This window comes from Pygoscelis adeliae, unplaced genomic scaffold (genome assembly GCF_000699105.1).
Source record: "Pygoscelis adeliae isolate BGI_AS28 unplaced genomic scaffold, ASM69910v1 Scaffold272, whole genome shotgun sequence".
NCBI lineage: Eukaryota > Metazoa > Chordata > Aves > Sphenisciformes > Spheniscidae > Pygoscelis > Pygoscelis adeliae.
Genome location: NW_008824282.1, coordinates 1,412,524 through 1,430,052, shown reverse-complemented (window position 1 = coordinate 1,430,052; position 17,529 = coordinate 1,412,524). Strand labels below are relative to the sequence as shown.

Here is a 17,529-nt window from a genome sequence, read left to right as displayed (position 1 = left end):
TTTCTGTAATTGTATTTTTTGTTTTTCATCTGAATTTTCTTAATGCAAATATTAAGTTCATAAAACGGTTTGTGCATGTCAGTGCTGATAGCTGGCTGCATGTTAGAACTTTGATTAAGGAGAGCAGGGTAAGGAACAAAAAGATTGTGATTAAAAAGCATGGTGTTGGTCAGTCTAATTAAAACACTCAGGTTGTTTCCTGAAAGACTGCCTAGTAGATATAGGTATGCCTTGTCAAATTATATTCTTCTCATGATACTGGAGAAAGAATTAAAATATTTCTGGTAAGATTTTGAAAACAATCCTGCTGGTCAGCTATTCTTCAGTTATGACTACATGTGAGCATGAATTACTGGATTATGTTTATGGAATAATAAGTAACGTGAAGAACGCCACAGCAACATCAAAATACTATGTTCAGTTGTACTCTGATGCCATTAGAGGAGTGTAAGAAGAGAAAAAAAAATGTAAGGACCATAGTAGTGAAGGAACATAGTCTGCAAGGAAGTGAGATAAACATACTGTGTCTTCAAGCTAAATGGGGATTAACCAACTGTATTGGAAGCTTTTCCTGCAAAACTGTCATTGTACGTAATTTTAACCAGGCTATTGAAGAAGATGGTCTACAAAAAAACAGTGAGGATGTGGGAACATATATGCTGCTGGAGTTGGCTAAACTACGGGATAAATTTGAGATTATTGGAGATGTCCGTGGCAAGGGACTTATGATTGGAGTAGAAATGGTGACAGATAAGGTTAGTGACTTACTTTATTCCTTTCAATTTACAGTGCCATTGAAAGTTTTATCACATTTTATTTCAATTGAAATAAGAGGAAGATTTTCTATTAAAAAACAGCTAGTAAATGAGAAAACATTGCTCTGGCTAAAAATGAGCCAGAACATTCCAGCATTTCAAATATTTCACAAGCTTTGAGTAAACAGTGACTTGTGTACCTTAATTGCATAAACTCATCTTAGAAAGCAGATATATTATGCAGCTAATGTTTTCAGCTGGAGGTGGGGATGGGATTTACTGGAGAGTCTGGAATATACATCTTTTTCATAGAACTGATTTAGAATATCTAAGTGAAGTTTAATGTTTACTTTCCTTAGGACAGTCGCCACCCTCTTCCAGCTGAAGAAATCAATCGGATCTGGGAGGACTGTAAAGACATGGGGGTTCTGATCGGCAGAGGAGGACTCTACAGTCAGGTGCTGAACCTCTGGTTATACATAAAGCTTATTTTCTGTCCTCGTGAACTACATCCAGTTTCCCTCAAGCTAAATTAACTTTAGTTTAGTAAATAAACTAGAAAACGTATACTCTTAGGAACTAGCTCTGTTTAATTTTGCGTAATTTACAAATTGAGCCAGAGCTATTAATTTCAAGTATGCTGAAGTAGCTCTAAGCTTGCAGTTTTCCTTTCCAGTTCCCACAACCTCCCCTAGAAAAGCAATGTCTTATAATGTGTGTAAATTAGAAGAAATTAGCAGTATTCAGCTCTGTGAAGTCTTTGCCACTGTTCAGGTTATCACCTGACCTGTCAGCACAGAGCAAGTTTGGTTTTGTGAGTTCTTTCATTCTAGAGAGCTGGTAGCATTCCACCTAGATGGTAATAAAAAAAAAAAGTCATTAATAAGCAAGTTCAGCAGCACAGCACTGAAGTGAGAGTTGCATGAGAATGGGCATCAGCCCACACCAATTGCGGATGCACCATGCCGTATCCAGGGCACCACGTCACCATCGTCTTACAGCATGCGAGTTGATAGCAGAGAATTGCCTCAGGGCTGGTCAGGTCAGTGAAGCCCTCTGACATAGAGGAAGCAGCTTCTGTATGAGATAGATGAAGGATGGCTGAAATAAAGAGGACGCTGCATCTGTCACCTCATTGGTTCTTCCACAAGTCACAGACTAACAGGCTGCAGCTCAGAGCGTAGTAAAATCTGATTCTGTCTCACGGGAGTGCTGTTTATCTGTGAGTTATCTGTTTATCTCTGTGCTCTGGGTGGGAAAGACCATTATTCTACTCTTGCTGCGTGAGGTCCTGGGATATGACAACAGAAAAACTTAAACTGAAAGTTTAAGATTCTTAGGGAAGTTAAATACGCTTGGAAACATTATAATATAGATCAAACATTTGGATTTAAGAACCTAAGTTCTTGACAAGTTAAACTGTGCATATACATCTGTTCCTGATCAACCTGCATTCAAGCTATGGTACCCTAACTGAAAGTTAGCATTTAGTGATTCTTTGATAATACATTCTCTTAGAAGCCTTAGAAAAAGCCTGTAACAGTAAATCAGCTGTCACAATGCAAGAGGCTGCCACTCTCAATAGATACTACTTTTCCCTATGGGAAAGCTGCCAGAGAGGAAAATACACTTACGTCTCTGTTCTTTCTTAGTACAAACCCATCTAAGGTGTTATGGTAGCTCTATCTGGAATAACAGCTGCAAACATGATCTGCTTTAGCCAGGCCTCTTGGAGGCAGTTGATTTGTCACAAGAGTGGAGTGGGGAGCGGGATGCAGTCAAGTCCAAAACTGCCTCACCTCAGAGTGCATTTATCAGAAGCCTCAGTTCCTGCTCTGCTGTTACCACACTTTTGGTTAGGTATTCTGGGCAGAAGGCAAGTGCTGACCTAGACAGGCTGCTAGAAACTCTATGCTTTCTGTACAATTTTAAGGATTTCTCTTCCCCCGCCCCCTTTCTCTTCTCAGACATTCAGAATTAAACCACCTATGTGCATTACTAAAAAGGATGTCGACTTTGCTGTGGAAGTACTTCATTCTGCTTTACAGAAACACATGGAAAGAGCAGCTGCAAAATAGACGTGACTTGTTTCCTTACATGAGATGCACACAGAACCCCTGATACTTGCCACCCAGACTCTGCACTAATCTACACTGGATAAGAAAATCATAGTCTGAAGATAAAATACTTGTTCAGTATCTTAAAAGCAGTCTGGCAGATTCCATCTTTAATAAAGAATATGCTCTAATCTGTTTTGTAAACATACACACCACCACCGTAGAACTGAACTGTATTAGCTGCACACCTATTCTAGCATTAGCATAAAAAACCCTGATTGTATTAAGTGGATATCAGATGAAGAGGCAGACACATATTCATCTTTCATCAATCAAAGTCGTTTCAAAAATTGGGTAATATTTAGAAAGAGGTAATATTTAGAATATAATGGCAAATTAATAGAGTTGTTTTGGGGAAGTACATGCTGTTTGGACGTTGTAGCATCTGTAGTCCCCTTGGGGGTGGTAGCAGTGCTGCCGTGGAGTGCCTCCTGCTGCTCTGGCGGTGTTCCTTTGTACCACAGCCCTTACTGTTGCTTCTTAAGTATGTTTCACAGAAACACCACACGCTCCCGAATGGCGGAGCATTCTGGTGCAGAGCTAGCTGGGTCCCCGACCACCTTCCACAGTGGTCACCACTGCTGCTACCAAAACCTTGCCATTTATACCCAATACATACAAGCATTTGTAAAACACACAAATGGTAAAGTACTTGTTTTTCTTTAAATAAGAAAAAAATTAAGTCACAAAGTAATACTGCAGGGTTAAGCCTGTGAGGTTTCACTTACGTAAGCCCGGTCAGTCTCTGGCTGAGAACCACCCTGAGCAGAACATAACTGGAGGTTTCAAACAGAGTTAGAACTGTTTACCCTTACTACAAGGATATGCTGTAATTAGAGTATGAAAAAATCTGTGTGCACACAGAAGTTGAAAAATTTCTAATTACAGTATTTATTTTTATCATGGGGCTCTAATCCAGTCATCATCCTCTCCAAAACACGCTTTTCCTCCTGCTGTTTTTGGGATTGCACAGCACGCCCATTAGTCATTAGCAAAGATGCAAATAACATGCCATGTTTCTTTCTTACATAATAACTTTTTTTAATGTTTTAGTTCATTATCTCCTTCAGTTTCCAACCAAAAAAAAAAGGCATTGTGGACAGTCAACAAGAACTGCACATTTATCATTTTACTTTCATTCAAATTTTAATATTTGAATAATTCCTTGACCCGATAAAGGTACCAGTTCAACTTGTGGGGGAAGGAGAGTGTTCTGCCATTTTGTGTGATGAGTTGAAACTTCAGAGGAACTTAGCTAATGCAAGATCAGTGCTTCCGGAAAATTACACTCTGGGGGTTTCCTAAGCAACATACTACAGCCCTTGCCAGGCACTGCCTTCTCCAACTGCATTGACAATTCCTGTGTAAAATCCACTTCCACTCCAAAATCAGGTGTTTGTCATCCCACCTTTTTTTTTTTTTTAAAGTGCTACTCAAGATCAGGTAGATTATGCATTTAAACAGAGGTGCAATCCAATTCCCATGTTGGTTTTTATTAGAAATCAGAAGAAATTAATTTATTTATGTTGCTCATCTATTGGCTACACTCACCCTGAGCTAAGCCCTCTCACAAAAGAAAAGCAGTAACAGAAGTGTTAAAATAATTTATTATTTCCTCTGTGTGGGTACTTTATCCGTGCAAGTTTCAACAGGAATGCAAGGTGAGTAACTCTGAATTACTATTTCCCCACCCCCAGTGTGAAAGCTGCTGAGACGGTAGGTCAAATCCAGTCATGAAAGAAAGGCTGATGAAACCAAAAGAAAGCACAGGTTCCTTCACAAGATAATATTCCTTTTGTTGCATCTTCCTTTTCTCCCCAAATTAGGACTTGCCTCCTCTGTTTAACTCCGAACACAGGCAACGTGCACCTTTCAGTTTTGGGAGAGTTTTCATGTACGATTCTGAAGACTGTCACTGTAACAAAGTTCTATCTGTTTTTACGTTTCTCTTTTTTGTTTCTGCTGTTTACAGCTCCATTTACAGCTGGTGCTTGTGTTGCTTTTGCATGTCCTGTGGCTTTTAGGTGTTCAAACAGTTTATTTCGGGATGGAAATGCACAGTTGCAGGTTACACAGTGGATGGGAACTTCATTCTGCAATGAGGGAAAAACCAAAATGCTTCACATTTGTATGGAATATGAAATAAGTACAATACACCAATTTGTTGTATGCAGTTTCTTTTAGACAATGAAATGTGAATAAGCTGTTTGTTTCTATCACAGATATTCCATGACTAATTAACAGTTGAATACATACGTTAAAAAAATCACAAGTATGGCTTCTTGAAATTTTGAAGAGTACTAAATAGAACCAATAACAACAATAGAAGCCTTGCAAATTTAATTCAAGATAAAGAATACTTTTGATCTCACCTGACTAAAAAAGGACTATACACTTACTACTTTGGGCTCTGAGATTTAGTGAATTTCATGTGTCTTCGCTGTAGTTATTACAAGATTTTGCCCTTTCTGGGAAGCATCAATATTGGGAAAGATGCAAATGGTACTGCCTGTCACCTGCCTGATGACAACAGCTCTGTCTTCAGTTGTTTAATTTATTTGAACTGCCTTGGATACAGAGCTTTAGCAACTCTCTTAGAACTGAAAATTAGTCCTGCTCTTTTCTGTGAGGACGAGTGCTGACGTTCCAGTCTCCTACCTTCTAGTAAAATCACAGGGATAGAAATACCTGCATTATTAAAAAATAAGCAAAAAACTGAAACTGAATTTGTGGACTGGAGGAGATCAACCAACCAACCTTGTTTGTAATAACATGACCACCAGCTTTTAAACAGCATAAGTAATGTGACATACCGTTGTTGGGTGCTCTGAAGATGCCTTAGCAGACTTTTTTGCATCCTTTGCTTTTTTGCCTTTAGGCTTAGTACTGCTGATAAACAAAGAGAAACCAAGATCAGTCACAGGAACATTCAACATTTAAGAGCTTCTGATGGTTTTCAATCATCAATGTCTCTGCTGCTTCCCCCTGTTCTTCCTTCACACAACACAATGCAAGTGCTTCCAGAAAACCAAAGCAATTTAATTTATACGATCAATTGTTGATCTCAAGATTCAGCTAGATGATAAATCTGCTACTGGTAAGTGACGTGGCAGGGATCTGCAGTCAAACACCATTTCCAAAGTAGATCCTAACGCTCCTTGTTTAGTACCACATTTATTCAAATCTGACTGCAGCAGCCCCCCGTTCACATCGGTGAGTAAATCTAGACTTGTTTGACAGTATCAAACATGACACAGAATGACACCATGACTGCAATATGGCAAGTCAGCACACCTTTTTGCTTCAGTTTTTGCTTCATTCACTTGGCTGACTTCTTCTGTAGCGCTTGCGTCCTCTGGCACAGCACATCCTTGGCCATCATTTATCAGCTCCTCTGCTGAGCCACTGTCCTTGTCCATGCAGGGCACCTCCTTTTGTTCAACTGTTTCTTCATCAGCAGTTTTATCAAGAGAGTCCTCGTAAGTCTGTCCAAACAGAAGAATTGCAAGTCAACTACTTTAAGTTCATTACTGATTATAGTAGTATACCTCATTTACCTCAAACATGGGTGGGTGGGGAGAAGACAAAGCCATGGACACTCTTAATTTTACTGTGTGTTTTCAGTGAGATTGTAACAGGTAAAACCTTAGTTCTCCTGTTTTGAAAGATGGAGGCCACCTGTGACAAAGGGAAGAAACACCAATAAAACAGACTCTAAAACTATGGAAGAGGAGCATGAAGGTAGCTTTTAATTATGCACAGGGCTCATTCCATTCTGGCTACCATTTCACATTATAAGATAGTGGCTTTGCTTGTAACTTTGCAAAAGGTTAATTATTTAGACTGAAGTTTTCTGTGCCAGACACCTACGTTAGCACATTTAAGCCAAAATAACTGAGCTGACTGAAGCTAGATAGACACACTGTATTTTTCTTCCCTAACATTAGAAACACTGGCAGCCTTTTCCACATACCAGAAGACAGAGCAGACTCAATACAGGCAGTTTGGCAAAAGATCAACTCCTAAGCATGTCTGAAGCAAAACAGCTCAGCTCCCAAAAGCAGGACAACAAATTTCACCTAACACTACATTAATGCAACTCTATCACCTCCAGTATCTTTTGCAGAGTCTCAGCTACCTGAAAAAAACTTGGCTAATCTACCTACCTTCAGGAAAAGAAAACCATAGCGATTCCCTGCGCTCCATAAAGCTTGGCAGAGGATGGAGGTTACGTTTCCAGAGGAATCGCTCTGCACAAGATTCCAGCTCACGCTACACGAGAGTGGCACCTACTGTCTGGGCTGCAGAAGACCTCGTGACCAAACTGATGGAAGAGAGACACAGTGCCTATATACAACCTATACAGTGAGAACAAGACCTTCTGATTTCAAACTGAGGCGGCAAGAGTTGAACAGGGGCCTGATGGCCTGCATGGAAACAAGAAGGTCAAGCCAACACTGACTTGGACTATGCAATACCAGCCAGAGAAGCAAGAAAAATTCAGTTGCTTGAAAGTCTCAGGGAAGTTTCTTGAGGATGAGAGATAATGATGGTGTGGGAGAGGGCACAGAAGGTGAACACGTAATAGGAGACTAGAGGGGTTAGGTTGGGGGAAGACACAAGACCATCTTGGGAAAAGATAGAAGAGGCAGGGCCTGGTACAGATAGCTCACTGGGACAAGGCTAGGACTGAGGCAGTAAGTAGAGAAGAGGTGAAACTTCAAAAGGATCAAGCTTGAGGAAGGCAGACAGAGAGTTTGCTCACTATGGCACTCAAGCCTGAAACAGCTTGCAGTTCTTCAATTTCACCCTGCTGCTGTCAGCACAGATCTGTCGTATCATACACAGACTCAGATCCTGGAGTACACAGATCTGTCATATCACGCACAGACTCAGATCCTGGAGTACAACAGATTGCTGTTACAATTCAAGTGAAAGGTGGAATGGATGTGTTCGTTCCAACAACTACAGTGTCAGTAGGATGCCAATAATGTGTTACTTTCCCCCCGCCCCTAAGTTAGAGATTAACAAACAATACATCATACCAACTCTAGCAACCAAAGCAGAAAACAACCACCAAACAATTAAGCTGGTAATGCACGAAGGCCATTGCTGGTCTTTCTGATCAATTCCTTGCATTCTCCCTATCTGCCTGTTTCTGTCTGTCTGCCTTACGCTTCAGACTGTAACCTTTTTAGAGCCAGCACCACACTTATTAGGATCTGCACAAACATAACAAAGTGAGGTCTACAAGATTATTATCATATGATCATAGTAAGTGTAATAAAAAATATTCTGCAGTCAAAGAAGAATTAAAAATTATTCTGCAGTCAAAGAAGAATTAAAACTATATGAAAACAGTCTTCACGTTCTGTAGAATTTCAAGTTCTCTCTTAATTTTCAGGACAAAAAAAGTTAGGTTAGGAGATAACAAAACTGGGTTGTAAAGTTCCCTGAATATCATTATATGACTACATACCATCATTGTTTTCTGTTTCTTCCTCTGCTTCTTTGAAAGTCTGTAAAGATAAAGAGTTTAAAATTACCTCCTTTCAAGAAAAAAAAAAAAAGTACAATTTCTAAAAAGGTACCAAATTCTATTTTTGCTTATCCTCTTAACATATTAGGGAGACAGTAGCCACAAAGAGAAAATCACTCATGCCCGAAAACAACATTTCTCCTAAACTACCATTTGCATTTAGTAAAAGTTATTCTGCTCAGACTGAACTTGAAAATACTAGTGAGATAGTTGGTATTATGCTTTGGCCGTTCAAAAAATGAAGTTGTGCAACTTACATCATCAATTCTGATTTTAAGCACGCTCATTTTCTATGTATGCCAGCATCCAACTGACAGAAAGTACCAAAAAAGTACCAAAGCATAAACACTTGCACTGGCCCTGTACAAGTTCCCCTGTTTGAAAAATAACAATCACTACTTTTCCTTAAATGTAACTTTAAGAAGCATAGAAAATACGACGCTGTTATCCTACAATATTTGAATCCAGTCATACTAATGCATGCATTTTACTGGAACTCTGATGCTAAAGAATATTTTAAATTGCACAATACTATGAGTTCCAACACAACTATAAATCATCAGAAGCTCCCTCTGAGGGCCTCCAAGACTTACTAAATCATTAGTCACGATAAAATTAAAACCAATTTAAAGTACTTCTGTTTGGGCATGTCTTCTGTGTCTTCCTCCTCTTTGGTATGTATTCCATTTGCATCATCCAAAGACACAGGAAACTTCCCTTCTTCTTCTTCCAGTTGCTGTCGTAACAGTGCTACCATCTCTCGATGCTTCTTTGATTTTTCGTGATTCTTCATGCTGTGAAGACCAGCAGATCGTTACTGCAGGTAGCTCTGAGCAAACATGGTTATATTTACATATAAATTAATAACAGGCCCATTACCCATCACTACTAAGTATGGAAAATTCTGCCGTGACAATGTCTCTCCTGGAAAGATGACACTGACTGTTATGTGAAGTTAAAAAGTCTTTAAAATGCATTTTTAAAAAAGGTAAAACCCAACATCTTCACCCCCAAATCCCCAACCACAAGCACTTACGCTTTCTCAGTTTTTAACAATTTGTCACAAGCAGGGCAGTACAGACCATCAACAAACTCAGCTTCTTCAGTCTCATCATTCAGTTTGTCTGAAGAGATCAGAGGGGATCAGACAGATGAGTGATTTTTGTGTAAGCTGCTCTTAAAGCCCCAGCAAACAGTCGCAACACTGACATTCACCTTCTTTAGTATTATTGACATGCAGACAGATCAAGACCATCTCACCAAATCATACATTAGCATAAATTAACAGCTGTAACTTGATGTCTTCTCATGTTGAATGGAAAACACCAGAGAGGGCCAGACTCTAGCCTGGCATGCCTCAGCTGGAGGCAGGGAGTTGCACTACAGTCTGTGAATCTGGGCTTTAAGTCCAGTGAGCCAATACTCAGGCTGACGACTCACTACAGATCACCCCCCACAACCCATACCTTCGATGCCTTTTGTCTCTTCTTCTTCTAATTCATCTTCATCGTCTGATCCATCTCCAAATTCCTTCTCATATTGTGCCTCCATCTCTCGCAACTCTCTCTCCAGATCTGACATAGTGATCCAGCTCTGCTCTTTATACTGCTCAGCAAGCCTTTAAGTAGAATAATACAGTAATTTCTACACTGAGTCCATGAGATGGGAATTACAGAAACAGTATTATTTAAAAGATAACTTGTTCTTCTCTTGTATTTTAGGAGGAAAGTCCTGAACATATTATGATGGAGCAAACAATTATCTGTAGGGCCTGGAAATCTGAGCAGTTAATTTGTGATGTCAATGGGCACATCTACGCTGCAAGTGAAGAGGTCCTAACATAGGTGGGTCCTGCTTGAATTTCAGGCAGGAAATGCTATGCAGCATGGTCAATATCAAGCTGACAGGAGGGAAGTCGACTCAATCCTCAAAGCAGTTGCTTTTACCTGCTGCAAAATCCAAACCCATGAACAGTACAGGACCAAAAAAGCCACAAGCACATTACTCCTTGACTCTGTGCTATGGGAATGTACCAACTCAGCTTTCCAAATCGAAGTGTGGCCCAAGTTACCAGTCAGTACACCACAGTACAGCTGAATTTTGCTACAGCTGGCTCCTGGACTAAGAGACAAATTATCAAGCCATTTGTCAGGAAATGCATAACTCTGCCTCATTCTCCCTTTAGGGAAAAAAAATATATATATAAAAAAAATGTACATAATATATTCCATATATATTTTAATATTATATAATTTTAATCAACATGCAATCATTTTCCAAGTGCCCTCTTATTAAGAATTTAAGCTCCTTCCTCCCATTTGCAGGCAAAAAGCTCTTCTAGTTGGAAGACTAAATTGTGCTTACACTCAGGAGATTGCCTCTTCCTTGTACTTAATTTTGGGAAAAATAAAAGCATCAAAAAAAATTCATTTAGTCCACTGAAAGGGTCCTTTCTGAAGAGTTAAAAGGAAAAGCAAAACTGAGCTCATTTGTCCCATTTTCTTTTTAGCAGGTACAGTTCCAAGGCTGATGAAGCTGATGTAAGTCCAGGTTGTCATAGTCCTGTTCTCCCTCATTCCAAAACAGGCATTCTTTTTGTTTAAAGGAACAATGATTAACTATAAAATCTTACTTCCCCAGGTAAGTAAAAGCACACTAGATTCTGTGCTACTACAGCCAGTTACCTGCAGCACACAGATAACTATTCCCTGGTTATCTTAGACCTCTACACGTCAGTACAATGCAGAGACACTAAAGTTTTAAAAAGCTCAGACTTGAGACCAAAACTAATACATAAAATTTTCAAGGATGTTTAAAAGAGCAAGCGGAGCTATTATTAGAATCTAACTCTATATGGTACCTTCATGGTTAGTTTCTCCCAAGTTTAAAAGAAAATATTTCTTCCACATTTACATACTTGGCTTGTTTGAGCTTCTGCTGCCTCCGAAATTCCTCTGCTTTCCTAGTTTTTTCTGCATTTTGTTCTTCTACAAGTTTTCTGTGAGCCTGTACCCTTTTATCCCTTTTGCGAATAAAGGCTACTAGCTGACGGACCAGTTCATTCCTCTCTTTCCTTGCTTTCTCTCTCGTTTTCTTGTTCTCTTTTTCCATAGCTCGTTTTTCCCAGCGGTTTGAGGCTTGTCGTGTGTCATATTCTTCTTTCCAAGCAAAGTTTTTCTGAGTACAGAAACTCTGCCAATATGCATAGAAAGGGTGGACTACCTGTAGGAAAAAAGAATTTAAACAAGTCACTTGTTTCGGGGGGGACAAAAGCCATACCAAATAATACAGCAGTTTTCTGTCTTCTGTATAGGCGACAGTTTTCCCTCAGAGTATAAATAAATCACATGAAGGTTTAGAGAAACCTCTAATATCATCCTTAAAACTTCAAACCATGCCAAATCAACAACCTTATCTAAACTATTCCAAACTGCACCTTCTAAAAAATATCCCCTTGCAGGATTGGATCATGCTGACACTACTGCCCAGTTACTTAGCTGTGCTGTACCTTTCCTGTCAAACTGAAAACCACAATCAGAATGATATATGCTGTCCGCAAGCAGGCATATGCATGTATTGCCCAAGAACCACCATACTGAATTACATCAAAGGTCAGCCATATATTTCCAACAGCAGCCAATGACCAGCACAAAAAGAGCAATAAAACAAACACAAGTACATAATGCTATTTCTTCCCTGTATATTCTCTCTGCTTCCAGAGCAAGACAGAAATCAATAGCCCTTGACAGATTTTTCTTTCATGAATTTGTTTAATATTTCTTTTATTAACCCGTGTAAATTGCTGGCATATACAATAGCACGGAGCCGTGACTTGCACAGTTTAACAAGGGGCTATGTGAAGATGCACTTACTCCTGTTTTGTTAGCAAATTATACAACTGCAGGTTATAATGATGTCCTCTAGCTCTCACACTAAAAGAAACAGCAAATGATCTTTCCTTATTCTCCTCCCTTTTACTATTCATGAGTAAATGCTGGATTAACAAAATGGCATAATATTTTTTTTGTTTTGTTCTCTATTCCTCTCCAAATAACTATTGACCTTCTGCATTTTTTATATGCCTAAACTCCCTTCTTACATTACTCACCCCATTAAGCTGCCTTTTTACTACTTACTCCTACATGCACTACTGTTTATATTTTGGAATAGATCATAGAAGTATTTAACCTAACGGTTTAATACCTCTTTTTCTAGTATCTCCTCTTCTCCTCCTTCTGCCATTGGTATTCACATGGACTATCAACACCTCAACACTAACTTCCAATGGCCTATCTACATGCAAGAGTTCATGGCTGTGGCCTCTGGCAGGTAAGTCGCTACAGTTTTTCTCTGCTATCACAAAAACTCAGCTCTATAATAATGAATAAATATTCATATTTAATCCAATAACCTAAGTGAGATTAGACTCCGTATCTCAGATTTCTGCTTCACAAGGGGATGTCTTCTGTGCAAAAGGATGCATGGCCATCAACTGATGACAGGGATCATCCTCCCCTTCACCAGCTGTACGAGCTAAGACTTTCCTTCTCCTCAGCAGCTGACATACAAGCACATCTCTGACATTCTCCAAAAGACTGTACAGCAGCTCTTGCTGAACTCCCAGGTGGATTTTGTTTTGCCTACTACTTATACTTGGAGTTGATCGCTTTTGTTTCTGCATCTAATTGACCTACAAGTCTTCTCTTCCCATGAAGTCTTGTGAAGTCACAGACTTAAGAGTATCTTCCCTGGTTGCCTGGCATTGATCAAGCTGCCTCTCAAGCTTCTTATGAATTAACTCAGTAGACTGAACCAGAGAACATTCACATCACAGACTTTGAAGCCTCTGCAGAGTTTATGTAGCTCCCTTCTAAAACTCTTTTCCCTTTTCCCACAATACTCCCACGGAGTAGAGAAGAGGGCACTGCAATGCCAGAATCCTCTGACAGTGTAGTCTCTTTGTCTTAATACAAGATAACAGGGATAATGACTTTCCCATTTAACTGAGGCTATTTCCCATAAATTACTCCTATGAATCCCTTTTAAAAAAAAAGTGAGCATTCTGCTTCCATAACAGCGTGAACAAGGCAGATGTCAAAGCATGCTGGTGCTAGAATTCCAGCCATTTTTGCAGTTATTCATTGACAGCATAAAAGCTATTTTGGGTCTACAATCATATCTATCCCATGGCCTTGTAACAAGCAGTTTCCAAAAGATGTTTCAAGGTTAACTCCATTAAAAGACGGATTTTAGCAGTTTCAGAGGCACTAAATATTCTCTCTCTGGGAAAAGATTTCCATTTGTTAAGCCATCCTGTAATTTCATCTGATAGTCAAACACCCATTCTTATACTTCTTAGTTTGATTTGCAACTTTGTTTCCAACTCCAGCCAAGTTTTGTACCATTGAAATTACTCATTTTTAAGGTGTGGATCAATTTATATTTCATAAATAATTAGTCATACAGTACAATTCTACTAAAAGTGACAGGGAGAAGGAGCAGACTAGGAGCAACGTTTGAGTACACTGACACTGTGCAGTTATTCACTGGGGAAGTGCTATTACTTTACTATTTAAACACAGGAATACCGGTAACCTTAAAAAAAAAATTGTAAGTCTGATAGAATACAACAAATAGTTGGCAAACCAGATGACAAGAACTCACTTGTCCCCCACACATTTTCTTTTCTTGCTTCCCAAAGGAAAGCATGCAATATTTTGGAAATTAAATCTTACTACAGCATAATTGTAGATGACAACAGTATCACAGTGGGACCTCACACTGCAGGTCAACCACCACATCTCCCACTTTCTAAAGGCTGTGTTATGCAGTAAGTGCTATGCAGTTTTCCCAAATGAGGCAAGACACTACATGTTATTTAAAAAAAAAAAGCTACCTCAATATCCCCTTCTGTAACGTAAGCTGCGTTAAAACACTGGTAAACTATTCTCATCAGGAAGCAAAGAAAACATCTGTTCTTTTGTTTTATAGGGCTTGCACTACATTTAGGTTTCATTGGCATAATTGATGGTTAGCCCTGTGAAGTGTTTGTCTGACAACTTACCCTAAAAGTCTGGCTAATAATATAGTCCAACAGGAAATACCAATTTTAATTCACCTAGATATTGTGAATCAGAACACAAGCACTTCCTTTGTAGTAATGGTCTACAGTAGTAGAAAAGACAGCAGATACATGGTTTTGTACTCACCTCAGAGATCAGCAGGACCCTTTCCTTCGATTTCAGTGTGGGACAAAGTAATGACTTAACTGTGCCACTTTCATTTCAGATTTGCACTTGCTCTTACCGTATCATAGTCACTTTGGGAATATCCAAACATAGGGAATTCTTCAGTATCTTCCTGGGTCATATATTCCATCTCTTCTTTTGCAATCTTTTCAAAAACTTGTCGATAGACTGTAAAAAATCCCTGAAATAAAAAAAATACATGTATCTGACTCATTTTGCATGGCTCAATAATAGATGTACAAATGCTCAGCTACAGCAGTGTATTTTAGAGAAATATTACAATTCTGCAACAGCAACTCAAAATCAGGGTGAAGGCCTTGTAAGCACTTGCTCTAGATAGCAAGACCCTTCTGTTTAACAAAGTTCCCATTCTCTCACGTTCCTTTTATTTCCATCTCCTTCATGTAGTCTCTGTCTCTCTCACGTATCAAGCACCTGTATTCAAATCTAAACTAAAAAAAAAGTTTCAGCATGCTGGAGATGTTGATAAGTTTCTGGTTACACAGGGTCAAGCTTTGAGGAAGTTCCAAATATAGAATTCAGTATTAAGTATCCTATCTCTTTTTAAATTAAGGTGTTACTAACTCACTCCTAGTATAGTAACACAAAGACAGATAAGGATTCTTCTCTGGCAGAGGTTTTTCTAATCATCTGGAGCTTTTTAAGTTACGATGAGTATCTTAAAATCCAACAGGGTATTCAATTATAGGAAGCACACTTTCCCCAAGGACTGCTGTTATATTGCCTTTTTTTTTTTTTTTTAGTTTGAAGCATTCTAGCTTGTTAAAGATATTTTTGAATAAACAGATTGTATTGCAAAGCATTGGAATGCTTCACTTTATAACGTAAATAAATAATGTACACACACTCTGTAGTTTTATGGTATAGTGGGAAATCATGACTAAGTGACTGTTGGACAATAAGCAGGAATTAAAGCTTCCCTAAGCATCCAGCATCAGTTTTGTCTTAGAAAGATTTGTGTCCTGGTTTTGGCTGGGATAGACTCAATTTTCTTCCTAGTAGCTGGCACAGTGCTGTGTTTTGGATTTAGCATGAGAATAATGCGATAACACACCGATGGTTTAGTTGTTGCTGAGCAGTGTTTATACTAAGTCAAGAACTTTTCAGCTTCCCATGCTCTGCCAGCGAGGAGGTGCACAAGGAGCTGGGAGGGGGCACAGCCAGGACAGCTGACCCAAACTGGCCAAAGGGATATTCCATACCATGTGACGTCATGCTCAGTATATAAGCTGGGGGGAGCTGGCTGGGGGGCAGTGATCGCTGCTCAGGTCAGTGGCTGGTGAGCGCCTGCATCACTTGTTGCTCCCCCCCTCCTTGGGTTTTGTTCCTCTCTCTCTTGTTGTTTTACTTTGCATTACAAATTATTATTATTATTATTAATTATTATTATTATTTTATTTCAAGTATTAAACTGTTCTTATCTCAACCCACAAGTTTTCTCACTTCCCGGGGGGGGGGGGGGGGGGGGGGAGTGAGCGAGTGGCTGTGTGGTGCTTAGTTGCTGGCTGGCGTTAAACCACGACAATTTGTGTGAGCATTATTACTACCTGTACTCAACAATTCCATATATAGCTTTTCAACATGAAGCAAACGCCAACACTTTTCATGAAATTTAAATTGATTCATTAGCGATTAATTAATTCATTACCTTTTCATCATCTCCATATCCAGAGTAACAGCTAACAGTGAAGTAGTGCAGCAGATCTAAACTATCATCTTGATAGTCTCCGTCAACTCCTCCTTTCAGCAGAGCCTCCCTGTGATTATCATACCTAGCAAAAATTCACAGTATCAAGGATGTAGACACACAGAACATTCCCCAGTGCTGGTAAGCTAACACAGTACACGTATCACCCCAATGTACAGCTTAGCCCAGTGTCTGGAATTTGTGTCTCATACCCAAAGTCTTCAGAGAGTAAAAAAGGCAGGCTCAGTAAGTATTCTCTCTTGACCTTTATCTTACTTACTATTACTTTATCTGCAATATCCATAGCAGCAATTTCTTAACGGGCAGCTAGCAAACACATTTGAGCAAGATGCTTCAATAAGCTTTCAGAAACGAGTAGGACATTATTTAAGTCGTCCAATACATACACACACAAAACACCCCAAATCATACATTAGCACATAAAAATTGAAAAATGATACTTTCCTTTCAAGGAGGACAAACTTACTAACAGGTGGTTTTGGCTGTGTAATCTGGTAGGCGCTTCAGCCCATTTGAAAAACAAGCTACACAGACCATTTAAAGTAGCAACCTCTTAAAAAGAGATGTGTGTGCATATTCCAAATTAGGACCGTTACGGAAACGCGGCACTATCTGCAGCAATCAGTAGCACACTAAACACCTGCACGCACTCAGTGTGGTGCTGGTTCTTCCCACCCACAGGCAGCGAGGACTGTGACCAGAGGGATACCTATGCTAACGTGCCACAGAGGCCAACACCGGTGTGTCCCCAGACCACCCTCGGTGCCCAGCCCACCACCACCTCCCCAAGCGCCGAGAGGAAGGTGTGGGCGCGCAGCTGTGCCTCCCCAGGAGGCTGCACGTTGCATGGCTCTCAACCCCTCCAAAGCCCGAAGCGAAGCGGCTTGCTCCTGCCACAGAGGCCCGCGCTCACTGGCAGGAAGGCCCAGCGAGAAGCAATTTCAAAGTCCTGGCCGAGACAGAATTAAAGAAGCCTTTTCCAGGCCGCCACCAGATAAACACTGCTCACCAGGCTCTTTCCTGGGGGTCACTGAGAACATCATACGCTGCCTGGATTAACTTGAACTGCTCTGCTGCTTCCTCCGCGTTCTCTAGGTTTTTATCTACAAGACAATTTAATGAAATTGTAAACGACTCAACG

At 39.8% G+C, this 17,529-nt stretch overlaps 2 protein-coding genes across 2 annotated transcripts in view; one reads left to right on the top strand and one right to left on the bottom strand.

Moving 5' to 3' along the window:
- Positions 1-2,962, top strand: part of AGXT2 (alanine--glyoxylate aminotransferase 2) — a 15,787-nt gene extending 12,825 nt beyond the window's left edge. Inside the window, exons 13-15 of the mRNA XM_009318463.1 lie at positions 606-755; positions 1,115-1,213; positions 2,723-2,962. Coding sequence (XP_009316738.1) covers positions 606-755; positions 1,115-1,213; positions 2,723-2,833 — 360 coding nt within the window. The 3' untranslated portion in view covers positions 2,834-2,962. The remainder of the gene's footprint in view (positions 1-605; positions 756-1,114; positions 1,214-2,722) is intronic.
- Positions 2,963-4,459: 1,497 nt separating this feature from the next.
- Positions 4,460-17,529, bottom strand: part of DNAJC21 (DnaJ (Hsp40) homolog, subfamily C, member 21) — a 13,946-nt gene continuing 876 nt past the window's right edge. Inside the window, exons 2-12 of the mRNA XM_009318462.1 lie at positions 17,398-17,491; positions 16,329-16,452; positions 14,718-14,840; positions 11,329-11,633; positions 9,878-10,029; positions 9,448-9,535; positions 9,047-9,205; positions 8,352-8,391; positions 6,167-6,357; positions 5,686-5,761; positions 4,460-4,965 (exon numbers count right to left, since the gene is read on the bottom strand). Of these exons, the coding sequence (XP_009316737.1) occupies positions 4,801-4,965; positions 5,686-5,761; positions 6,167-6,357; positions 8,352-8,391; positions 9,047-9,205; positions 9,448-9,535; positions 9,878-10,029; positions 11,329-11,633; positions 14,718-14,840; positions 16,329-16,452; positions 17,398-17,491 (1,517 nt within the window). The 3' untranslated portion in view covers positions 4,460-4,800. The remainder of the gene's footprint in view (positions 4,966-5,685; positions 5,762-6,166; positions 6,358-8,351; positions 8,392-9,046; positions 9,206-9,447; positions 9,536-9,877; positions 10,030-11,328; positions 11,634-14,717; positions 14,841-16,328; positions 16,453-17,397; positions 17,492-17,529) is intronic.